The following is a 12,317-nucleotide window of genomic DNA, read 5'->3' on the forward strand; positions in this document are numbered from 1 at the left end:
GTGTGTGTGTGTGTGTGTGTGTGTGTGTGTGTGTGTGTGTGTGTGTGTGTGTGTGTGTGTGTGTGTGTGTGTGTGTGTGTGTGTGTGTGTGTGTGTGTGTGTGTGTGTGTGTGTGTGTGTGTGTGTGTGTGTGTGTGTGTGTGTGTGTGTGTGTCGTAGAACCTCTTTTTGTCTCGTCTATTTTTTATCTGGCTCTCAGCAAAACTTCACAGTGAAATGATGTTTTCAAAGCCACACTGACACTGTAACAGACTTTTCGTAAGCTACGATGCACATTTTAGTTCATTATAATGTTAAAACATTTGTTTTAATGCCGAATATAAGCTACACATTTTTACAATTGAAGGATACACATTGCTTTGGGCCTACAACAATGAAATTAAAATTACAATGTAAAGAAATAACCGTTTCATTTCGTATAATTTTTTTCCGTCAGAGCTACAGACGGCCTGAAGAGCCACATGAGGCTCCTGAGCTGCAGGTTGCCCACCCCCGGCCCATACCAATTACAAAAAAAATCTTTTTAACCCAACACTTCATGTTTCTCTTTCAAAATAAAAGCCATGTGGCATTTCTGTGGATTAAATCTTTTTATTTGTAAACACAAAGCTTTTATTCTGAAATATTTGCACCATGTGGTGGAAAAAGCACAGCTCCAAAGTTTAATATCTGTTTTCAATCGTGAAAATATGACAGTAGAAATGAAAGATAACTAGTCATGGACATTATCACGGCAGACTCAATGTACAGGTGCATCTCAATGAATTATAATATCATAGAAAAGTTTATGTCAGTAATTCAATTCAAAAAGTGGAAATAACACATATAGATCCATTACACACAGAATGAAACATTTCATGTTTAATTCATTTAATTTATTCTAATTGTAATGGTTATGGCTTAAATTTAATGAAGACCTAAAATTCAGTATCTCAAAAAAATTTGAATATCACAAAAAAGCAATTTTAAAGAGTATGTTTAATATGAAAATGTTGGCCACTGAAAAGTATGTCATCTATATGACTCAATACTTGGTTAGGGCTGTTTGACTTGAACTACTGGAAATGGACTTTTCGTGATATTCTAATGTATTGGGATACAGCTGTAGACGGCAGTGCAGCAGCAGTAAACTGTCTGTGTGGACATCGCTCCGGTGCGAGCTGCAGCAGCGACTTGTTGCCGTAAATCAGGGGTCTCAAACTCAAAATAAAAAATACACAAAATGACCAAAAAAAGACACAAAATGACAAAAAAAAGGACAAATTATTTAAAAAGACACAAAATGACCAAAAAAAGACACAAAGTTACTAAAATAAAAAGACGCAAAATGACAAAAAAAGACACAAAATTACCAAAAAAAGGACACGAAATTACCAGAAAAAGTAATTAAAGGGACCTTCCACACACAACACGGTAAAGTGCCACTCATAAAACTCACATTAAACTTTCATATCAAGGTGGGGGCCACAAAATATCGCCATGAGGGCCGCAATCGGCCTGCGGGCCGCGAGTTTGAAACCTGTGCCGTAAAGGATCCACTCGTCTCGGCTTTCAGTCTTTCATGCTGCTTCCCAAAGTCGTCGAGATGGCGCCGACGGGAACACAAAGCCACTTTTCAGGCCTTCTGGGCTGCCATTTTCACAGTAATAGGCTGAAATAGAAGAATTCTTCAGTTTATTCTGCATATTAAAAGTTCATTATAACCAAACGCGGTATGAAGGATTGCTTTGTGGGAGAGATGAAGTGAGCTCTCGTTTATGACTGGACCGTAGCTGAAGGACTCCCGACTACACTCCAAATCCAATGCACAAATAAAACTTACCTTTGAAATCAATGGCGTGCTGTATTCACAGATATCACACTTTACTTACTCCTTTATCACACAAGGAGCGGCATCAATAAAACCCACTGAATGCGGCACATTGTTGTGCAGCCTTTCAGCACACAGAAGGTTACATGATGTACAGAGCCGTGCTAATTAAGTATGCTGAATGTCTATTGACTCTGCACTGAAGTCCTTTATGGAGGCAGCTGTCAGTCACAGTGTGAGGGGCACACGTACCTTGCTACAGTAAGGACACTCTCCAAAAACAATGTTGAAGCTCTGCCTGCTGGAGGGGAGCGCTCGCAGCCACTGGAGGGAAAAAAAAAAAAAAAAAAAAGACCACTTCATCAAATCATTACCTTGGATGTGATGTGGCTGGTGTCAAGTGATAATAAAGCTTGTTTCAATGTACACTTATTACAGGTATATTCAAGATTATCTGACACATTGAAGCATTTTAAGGGGCTTTTATGTGAAACTTTAGAATGTCCTGCTGCCACTTTTTCCAGCCTTTTAAAATGGGAACATGCTTTAGTTTTACTGAATACAGAATATATATACAAAGTAATCCCCGTTCAGGCAGATGGAGCTCATTATCTTTGTGGTGAAGCAGCACCAGTCCACCTTAACAATCCCTCACTTTACCTGTGAGTGCCAGGCAGAAACCCTGTCACTATCAGAGCTGATACTTCAGCCCACAGAACACTGGAAACATTTGTAGCTAACCTGAAAAGGACCAGTGTCTTTTCTGTTCTCGACAGCTGAGCCTTTAACTGCTACATGACCTGACTCACTTCAACGTTACAGCGATGACACATTTCTTTAGTGTTCAGTGTGTACAAAAGGTATTCATGAATTAATGTAATTCACTGTGCTTGTCTCCGCGCCTAAGAGCAGTTCTCTGAGCGTTAACGTAATAAAGCTACATTCAAGTATTGCTCTGTGCTTGCCTGACTAAAAACACAGCGCCTGATGCATTAAAGACATATTTTGCCTTAACCAGTTAGAGTTGTGTCCAGTCATTAAGGAAAAAAATCTTTCAGTTATTTGAGTTTTTTCACCCTAATGAGGACTAATTTGAAAATGCCTTAAAATGGGTCAATTGTAGTCTGTTGTTACATGTTATAGAGAATTATATGGTCAGAAATGACCAAAAAACACCATATTTTGGGATATCCAAAAATGACCCAATCAAACAAGTCAATTTTTGTCAAAAATTGTAAAATTTTAGTATGCCTGAAAATGCTAGAAATGGGCAAATTATAGTCTGTTGATACATGTGGTAGTAGTAGTTTGTCCAAAAACAGCAAAAAAAACACCATATTATGGGATGTCCAAAAATGACCCAATCAAAATAAGTCATACATGTCGATTTTTGTCAGAAATTGTCAAATTTTAAAATGGCTTGAAATCCTTAAAATGGGTCAATTAAAGTCTGTTGATACATATTAGAGCATAATATGGTCAGAAATGACCGAAAAACACCATATTTTGGGATGTCCAAAAATGACCCCATCAAACAAAAGTCATACATTAATAGCATGTCAAAATGTCATTTGTCAAAAATGGTCAAATTTTAAAATGCCTAAAAAGGCTTAAAATGGCCAAATTATAGTCTGTTGATACATGTGGTAGTAGTAGTTGGTCCAAAAACAGAGAAAAACACCATATTATGGGATGTCCAAAAATGACCCCTCAAAATGTCAAAAATGGTCAAAATTTAAAATGGCTAAAAAGGCTTAACATGGGTCAATCAAAGTCTGTTGATACATATTAGAGCATAATATGGCCAGAAATGACAAAAAACACCATATTATGGAATGTCTATAAATGCTTAAAATGGGTCAATTATGGTCTGTTGATACATGTGGTAGTATAGTTTGTCCAAAATAGTGAAAAAACAGCATATTATGGGATGTCCAAAAATGACCCCCCCCCTTTTAAAAAAAAAAAAAGTCATACTAAAGCATGTCGGTTTTTGTCAAAAATGGTCAAATTGTAGAATGCCTAAAAAGGCTTAAAATGGGTCAATTAATGTCTGTTGATACATATTACAGCATAATATGGGCAGAAATAACAGAAAAACACCATACAACGAGATGTCCAAAAATGACCCCATCAAAAAAAAGTCATACTATAGCATGTCGATTTTGGTCAAAAATTGTCACATTTTAAAAAGGCCTGAAATCCTTAAAATGGGTTAATTAAAGTTTGTTGACACATATAAGAGCATAATATGGTCAGAAATTAAAGAAAAACACCATATTATGAGATGTCCAAAAATGGCCCAATCAAACAAAAGTCATACTATAGCATGTCAAATTTTGTCAAAAATTGTCATATTTCAAAATGCCTAAAAATGCTTAAAATTGGTCAATTATAGTTTGTTGATATATATTAGGGAATTTCATGGTCAGAAATTAAAGAAAAACACCACATTATGGGATGTCCAAAAATGACCCAATAAAAAGTCATACTATTGCACGTTGATTTTTGTCAAAAATGGTCAAATTTTAAAATGCCTAAAAAGGCTTAAAATGCGTCTGTTGATACACATTAGAGCATTATATGGCCAGAAATTACACAAAAAACACCATATTATGAGATGTCCAAAAATGACCCCTCAAAAAAAAGTCGAACAAAAATTTGGAGTCAACGTCACGGCTACGTCACTGGCAGTTGTGTGTGCAGACTGGTGACTGGTGTGTGTGTGTGTGTGTGTGTCTGTGTGTCCATACCTCATAGAGACAGGCCTGGTGGAAGGGTTGGCCACAGCGAGGGTCATTACACACCTGATCAGGGATCTCAGCCTCTAGACGGTACGAGTAACAGATCCCACACTCCACACTGAAGCTCTACACACACACACACACACACACAATGAAGTAAATATTCAGCACGTACACTTCTGGCTACAGACGCTTAAGATTTGGTCCTCTGTAACCACTTAGTGTTAAACAACCTTGTAGTTAAAACTCCAGTGCTAGCATCACCCTGATCCACCCAGACTCTCCCTCTCTCTCTCTCTCTCTCTCTCTCTCTCTCTCTCTGCAGTCCCACCGACACACTCTCACTTTCCTCTCTGCTCTCGTTTGCATTTTGGCATAATGAGAAGCTCCTGTTTTTCTGGAGCTATCCATTAAGAGAGAGGATGGCAGGTAAAAAAAAAAAAAAAAAAAAAAAAAAATCAACATCTGGTCAACTCAACTTTTTTGCACTCCTCTGAATGTTATGAAGCTGAGGCATTAATCACCGCGGCGACAGCGGATAAACACGACGCCCTTTTAACCCATCCGCAGAGAGGGGAGGGGAAAGAACGAGTGTTAAAAAAAAAGAGAGATAAATGGTTTTGCGTGATTAAAGCGATTTGATAGTGCAGAGAATTCTGCCATCTTTGTTATTCTAATGATCTTTTCTGTAAACAACCCAATTAAAGGAGAATTTGTGCCCACCTCATGGAAAAACAAAACACAGAGAGAGAGAAAAATATGGAAATAAACAGAAAAATAGGCAATAGCGTATGTCCGCCCCCTTATAACTTGAAGCTCAAACAAACGCACAAACAGGACTATGCATGCATAGATGTAAACACACACAACACACAGCTCCTTGAGGTAATCGTGATGGGAATGGACATGTTTGAAATGGAAAGGGGGCAACTGTGTCACATACAGATTTTTCGTGGGTGGCAGGTGACGGGAATTCGATCTCCAAAACATCCCGGAGGTTGTGCAAGACGCTGGAGTCCGGGTTCCTGCCAGCAGACCACAGACAGCTCCTTCACACACTAATTAACCACATGCAAATGAGTCTGCAAAGACACTGGGGGATGATTAGGAGATTTTTCACCATTGGTATAAAAAGAGGGAGAAAAAAATAAGCATTTCTGCTGCTTCAAAACTCAACAGAGGTGGAGAGAGAATTTCCTCAGACATGTCACGCAGGGAGGCAAATGTTAAAACCTGTGGTGAAATCTAAAATTTCTACTTCGCTTTAAAATGAAGTGTAATTGTGTTGTTTTTTTTCTGAGTGACAATCAGAGTAGAAATGGTATTCATGGTTAATTATGGGGGGAAAAGTAGGATTGGATAATATATGCTCAAAGTCAACAAATCCCTTAAAAAAAAGCAACAACTATACTACAGCATATGATGGGATGTCCAAAAATGACCCCTTCAAAATAAAAGTCATGTCGATTTTTGTCAAAAATGGTCGAATTTTAAAATGCCTAAAAATGCTTAAAATTGGTCAATTATAGTCTATTGATACATATTAGAGTATAATATGGTCAGAAATGACAGAAAAAAATGACCCTCTCGAAAAAAAAGTTGATTTTTGTCAAAAATGGTCAAATTTTAAAATGGGTCAATTATAGTTTGTTGATATATATTACAGCACAATATGGCCAGAAATGACAGAAAAACACCATATTATGGGATGTCAAAAAATGACCTCCTTAAAAAAGTCATACTATATATAGCATGTCGATTTTGGTCAAAAATGGTCAAATTTTTAAATGGCTAAAAATGCTTAAAATGGGTCAATTATAGTCTGTTGATACATGTGGTAGTATAGTTTGTCCAAAAATAGCAAAAAAAACCCCCAAAAACACCAGTTAGGCTCCGCCCAAAAAATACAACATCTTTGTTAGTAAACAGTAAATTGACAATAAAAGTAGAGGAAATGGTATTCATGGTTAATTATGGTGTAAAAAGTAAGATTGGACAAAATGCTCAAAGTCAACAAATCCCTAGAAAAGTATCAACAATAAAACTTTACTGTAATACTTCTGGTTCTGGTGTTAGGAAGTATTGAGAGATTAAAAAACTGCATTGGTTTCAGTCTTTTCATGGGATTTGTTGACAACGATGCAGAATCAATTAAAACGATCAAACTGATATCAAAGCCTGAACAAGATATCAGTTGACCAATATGACTGGCCAGTAATAGGAATGAGCTTCCAATAAATGTCATTACATTAGGGTTAGGGTTCTGGTGTTAGGGTTAGAGCTATGGTTCTGGTGTTAGGGTTCTGGTGTTCAGGTTAGAGCTAGGGTTCTGGTGTTCGGGTTAGAGTTAGGGTCCTGGTGTTCGGGTTCTGGTGTTCGGGTTAGAGTTAGGGTTCTGGTGTTCGGGTTAGAGCTATGGTTCTGGTGTTAGGGTTTCCGGTGTTCAGGTTAGAGCTAGGGTTCTGGTGTTCGGGTTAGAGCTAGGGTTCTGGTGTTAGGATTAGGGTTCTGGTGTTTGGGTTCTGGTGTTCGGGTTAGAGTTAGGGTTCTGGTGTTCGGGTTAGAGCTAGGGTTCTGGTGTTAGGATTAGGGTTCTGGTGTTAGGGTTCTGGTGTTCGGGTTAGAGTTAGGGTTCTGGTGTTCGGGTTAGAGCTAGGGTTCTGGTGTTCAGGTTAGAGCTAGGGTTCTGGTGTTAGGGTTCTGGTGTTCGGGTTAGAGTTAGGGTTCTGGTGTTCGGGTTAGAGCTAGGGTTCTGGTGTTAGGATTAGGGTTCTGGTGTTCGGGTTCTGGTGTTCGGGTTAGAGTTAGGGTTCTGGTCTTCGGGTTAGAGCTAGGGTTCTGGTGTTAGGATTAGGGTTCTGGTGTTCGGGTTCTGGTGTTAGGGTTAGGATTCTGGTGTTTGGGTTCTGGTGTTTGGGTTAGAGTTAGGGTTCTGGTGTTCGGGTTAGAGCTAGGGTTCTGGTGTTAGAGTTAGGGTTCTGGTGTTCGGGTTAGAGTTAGGGTTCTGGTGTTCGGGTTGGAGCTAGGGTTCTGGTGTTCAGGTTAGAGCTAGGGTTCTGGTGTTAGGGTTCTGGTGTTCGGGTTAGAGTTAGGGTTCTGGTGTTCGGGTTAGAGCTAGGGTTCTGGTGTTAGGATTAGGGTTCTGGTGTTCGGGTTCTGGTATTAGGGTTAGGATTCTGGTGTTAGGGTTCTGGTGTTTGGGTTAGAGTTAGGGCTCTGGTGTTTGGGTTAGAGCTAGGGTTCTGGTGTTAGGATTAGGGTTCTGGTGTTAGAGTTAGGGTTCTGGTGTTCGGGTTCTGGTGTATATGTTGTCCAATATGTATTCATTGTTTATTTATATAGAAAGGAAAACTGATGTTTATTTAGCTATTTATTTCTCAGTTTTAGAACTGGTTGACAATGTAATTTAATATTCTTTAATAAAGTTATTTGTTCATAAAACAGCCTTATGATTACCTTTGCATAGTTATACTATGTTTGTGTTCATTCCAGCTAAAAACATTTAAAAAATGACTGTATTGGCCGACTGTAACTGATATCTAGTGATCTGCATATACGTGAAATCCACTTTAAATAACTAACTTTTTAATATTTCATTACAATTTGACCACATTTGGACAACAGAAAATATTCTAATTATTATCACTCATTAGAAACTTATAATATGATCATTATTATAATTATATGACCCTGTTGAATGACTCTGATCTTACAGTAAAAGCTTTATGGTGCAGACATTCTCACCACATGTGCATGTTGGCGTTGAGCTTATTCCTCAGCGGAGTCACCACTGCAACAACACAAGAAAAAAAAGGGAATTATTTGGTGTTGGATGCTAATAAAAGTCTCGGATTTGATTTTCAAGCACCTGCAGGTACATTATTACTGTACATAAGCCCTCGGAAAATTAGACCGTCTTAAAAAAACACACTCTGCATACCCTCAGACACGTCTCTTATTTGACAACAGCGCAGACGGCGGCGTCACCGCTCAGATATGAACCGTCTCTGCTTCCTCCGTTCCACAGGGGAGCTTTGTCTCCGTGCAGCACTCATCACTTTCACTATTTGTTATTCCTACATGCAAAAAGCAATATTTCTGCGCGACCCCTCGTATTTGAGGGTCACCGCCTGCCTCCTGTCTTGGTGGCTGAAGTGTGTATGTGTTTAATATCTTTTGAGTTGCATTGCTAGGCAACAGGCTAGGAGTTGCGTGACCTTGGGTTTACAGAAACAATGGCCGACAATTGACGGGGACTTAAATAGAAAGCTGTAGCCGAAAGCTGGCGGCTGGCTCTGGTGTCGGCGTGGCGAGAATGGAAAGTTGCCATTGTGGAAGCGAGTCTTGTGACAATAGGCAACAGGAAGGGCCTGGTTGAAGTGGAGACGTGGAGATCAGTATTAAAGCAGAGCGTTTCCTTTCTCATTCAGGCCTGATGGCTCCTCACTGCTCTCATGTGAATAATGGAGGGCACAGGCTGGATTATTCTGTAAAAACAGACGTCTGATTGTGATGATATGAAGCTCAGGACTCAATCGTTCCCATCAGTGACAAAGCAATTCATCAATTACTTGTTTTGTCAGTTATTTTTGATTCATCTAATTTAAGAAAACATGCCAAACGTGTATGTGTACGGTGGCCCTGAGAGCTCACAGCGCTGCAACTTAAGAATGCAAATTGACGTGAAAACATGAAATTATAATTATCTTGAAATAACATGATAATATCAGTGTGTCCAGACGTGTACATCACTTTTAAGTGTCCTCTGGAAACACTTCTTTTAAAAAAAAAAATGTATTGGTGAAATGACGTAACAAACAAGGTGACAGCAGACATACAGCGCAAACAACAAGAAAGAAAAACATAAATGATAAACGATTTGCACAGAGGCATCACAGGTGTATGTGCGTGTGCGTGTGTGTGTGTGTGTGTGTGTGTGTATGTGGATGAGGGGCAGATGCTACAACATATATATAAATATATATAACATGGCTCACTTATATGTATAACACAATGAAAATAAATAGGCAAACAAAGCAAGAAACACAACCTCTGGAAACACTTCTGTTGTGTTGTGGTCAACCACTAAATGCTGTGCTTGTGTAATGTAAAGTTGTTGTAATGTTTCATGTGCTAGATTAATATGAATGTGTCTGATTGAGGGCCGCCTGAGCATGGAGGCAAACCAGGAAGTGCCTTAAGCTGCATTCTACCGAATCTCTACTGCAGAAATCTTGACAAATAAAATGTGGTTTTAATCAATGGAATCACAAGAATCTATGATGAATGATATGTAGCATGAATATCAACTCAAACACAGTGGTTTTGTACATAAGTGTAATAACAGTGTAAAACCAGGCGGCAATCTCCTCTCTTAAGTGCCTTAAGCTGCATTCTACCGAAAATCCCAGCAGGGGGCGCTAAGTTTGGCTGCAGAAGCATTTCTGTCCATTCATTTCAGTGCAAAATGAGAAAACTTCTGACTTCATTTATTACTTCTGAAATATTTTTAGGACAACACTATGGTCTCAATCACTAGTAAAAAATCTTCTTAAAGACAATTTGATGTTAATAGTGTAAATAATGGCCCCATTTAGAAGAAAATAGAAGATAAAGAATTGTATGATTTGGGGCGGGGCTACCTTTGATTGACAGGTCACTAACAAGGCGAGCCGTCATCAGGAGAGAAGCAGAACAATGTGTATCCACGGCAACGTGTCAATAAAGTTATATATAATGTTATATAGATATAAAAGAGGACATTTAGAGGTTTGGTCTCATAACTTTGACCCTTTCACTGTATTTCCACTTGATGAGAGTTTATTTGAACGTTTTGTTCAGTAAAAATGTCTTGTTCAGCGTTTAGTCTGTGGTCATATTACATGTGTAGTGCATGACCCACAACTCAAATAGTTACTTCTGTACATCACTAACCAGCTATTTCACCAAGAAGTGGATGAACCACTGTGGTGTAACTATTTCACTGGCTTACTGTGAGTTTGCTACGTTTTATTGGTGACTCATCTCCTGCGATTCCTAGAAGAATTCCTTAAGAAACTATTTATTCACAAACCTCGTGGGCCCCTGATAACTGCATTATAACGAGGAGAGGATTTCACATGCTTTAACACACTGTGTCAGTTTTGGGTGTGTAATAGTGCAGATACACTTCTTATGCTCTTGCACCGCCTGGAAACACACTTTCATGTGTTGCCATGTCTCTGGGGTCCTACCCACCGTGCTCAGCTCCCAGCAGGCAGCACTCTGGCAGCATCTTAGGGTGTCTGGGATCCACCTCCACTTTGATGGAGACGTTGTTTCCTGCACATACAGAGAGGGATGCAGGATATGCTTTTTATCATATGGATTAATTCAGGGGTCTCAAACTTAAAATACCTGGGGGCCGCTGGAGGCAGTATCAAAATGACAGAAAAAAGACACAAAATTGCTTAAAAAAAGACACAAAATGACAGAAAAAAACCCCTAAATTAATTTTAAAAAAGACACAGAATGACAAAAAAGACACAAAATTACCAAAAAATAAATAAATAACTTAAAAAAGAAACAAAATGACCAAAAAAGACACAGAATTATTAAAAAGACACAAAATTACCAAAAAAAACTCCACAGAATTACCAAAAAAGATGATTAAAAAACACACAAAATTATTAAAAAAGACATAAAATTATTTTAAAAAGACATAAAATTATTTTAAAAAGACACAAAATGACTGAAAAAAACACTAATTTACTTAAAAAAGACACAAAATGACAAAAAAGACACAAAATTACTTTAAAAAATACACAGAATTACCAAAAAAGACACAAAATTATAAAAAAAAAAAAAAGACACTAATTGACAGAAAAAAACAAAATGACCAAAAAAAAGACACAAAATTACAAAAACAGTAATTAAAGGGACCTTCCACACTCAACATGGTAAAGTGTCATTCATATAAAACTCACATTAAACTTTCATATCAAGGTGGGGGCCACAAAATATCATCACGAGGGCCACATTTGGCCCGCGAGTTTGAGACCCCTGGATTAATGAGTGTTTCTTTGTGTATAATATTTCATCTTCTATAAACCAGCTGCTGTATGTGATGGTGGATTATAGATATAAACTGTGTGAGATCTTCCTTCATACAGTACCGATGGCGATGCGCCTCATGCTGTCGGCTCTGCTGGGTCTCTCCGGCTCCAGGATCCAGGTCTTACTGTCGATCTCGTCCAGGACGTCCCAGAACTCACCCAGGGACTCCAAGACCAGCAGGAACTGGCTGTGGAGCTGCTCCAGAGTACTCTAACAAAACCAGACCAGAACAAGTTTGAGTCACTTTAAAATACATTTATACTTAAAATCATTTTGTGTCTTTTTTAATAATTGTGTGTCTTTTTTTTTTTTTTTTTTTTACATAATTTTTTTGTCTTTTTAAAATAAAATTAAAATTTGTCTTTTTTGGTCATTTTGTTTCTTTTTTAAGTAATTTAGTTTTTTTGTGTCTTTTTGTGTCTTTTTTTTCTACATCTACATTCTACATTTTTCTTGTGTTTTTTTTAATACTTTTTTTCTTGTGATTTGGATTTTTTTTCCTGGTAATTCTGCTTTTTTCTAAAGGCAGATTAACTATATTTCTCACAGAAAACTTTAGACTTAATGTAAAAATATATATTTTTAAAAATGTATTTGAAAAATGGTTAAAAAAAACAAAACTTTAGCCTAACTTTGCAGCGTTATTTCGCCAATTTCTCGACACAATA

The 12,317-nt window shown here is 38.0% G+C and overlaps 1 protein-coding gene across 2 annotated transcripts in view; it reads right to left on the reverse strand.

The window, feature by feature from the left end:
- Positions 1-147: 147 nt before the first annotated feature.
- The window catches only part of fancl (FA complementation group L), a 37,613-nt gene continuing 25,443 nt past the window's right edge, over positions 148-12,317 (reverse strand). For both annotated transcript variants that reach the window (XM_059359407.1, XM_059359405.1), the window contains 7 exons: positions 11,709-11,859; positions 10,792-10,875; positions 8,299-8,344; positions 5,498-5,579; positions 4,564-4,680; positions 2,063-2,134; positions 148-1,651 (listed from right to left, as the gene is read on the reverse strand). In XM_059359407.1, the coding sequence (XP_059215390.1) occupies positions 1,616-1,651; positions 2,063-2,134; positions 4,564-4,680; positions 5,498-5,579; positions 8,299-8,344; positions 10,792-10,875; positions 11,709-11,859 (588 nt within the window). In that variant the 3' untranslated portion in view covers positions 148-1,615. The remainder of the gene's footprint in view (positions 1,652-2,062; positions 2,135-4,563; positions 4,681-5,497; positions 5,580-8,298; positions 8,345-10,791; positions 10,876-11,708; positions 11,860-12,317) is intronic.

This window comes from Centropristis striata, chromosome 20, assembly GCF_030273125.1.
Source record: "Centropristis striata isolate RG_2023a ecotype Rhode Island chromosome 20, C.striata_1.0, whole genome shotgun sequence".
NCBI lineage: Eukaryota > Metazoa > Chordata > Actinopteri > Perciformes > Serranidae > Centropristis > Centropristis striata.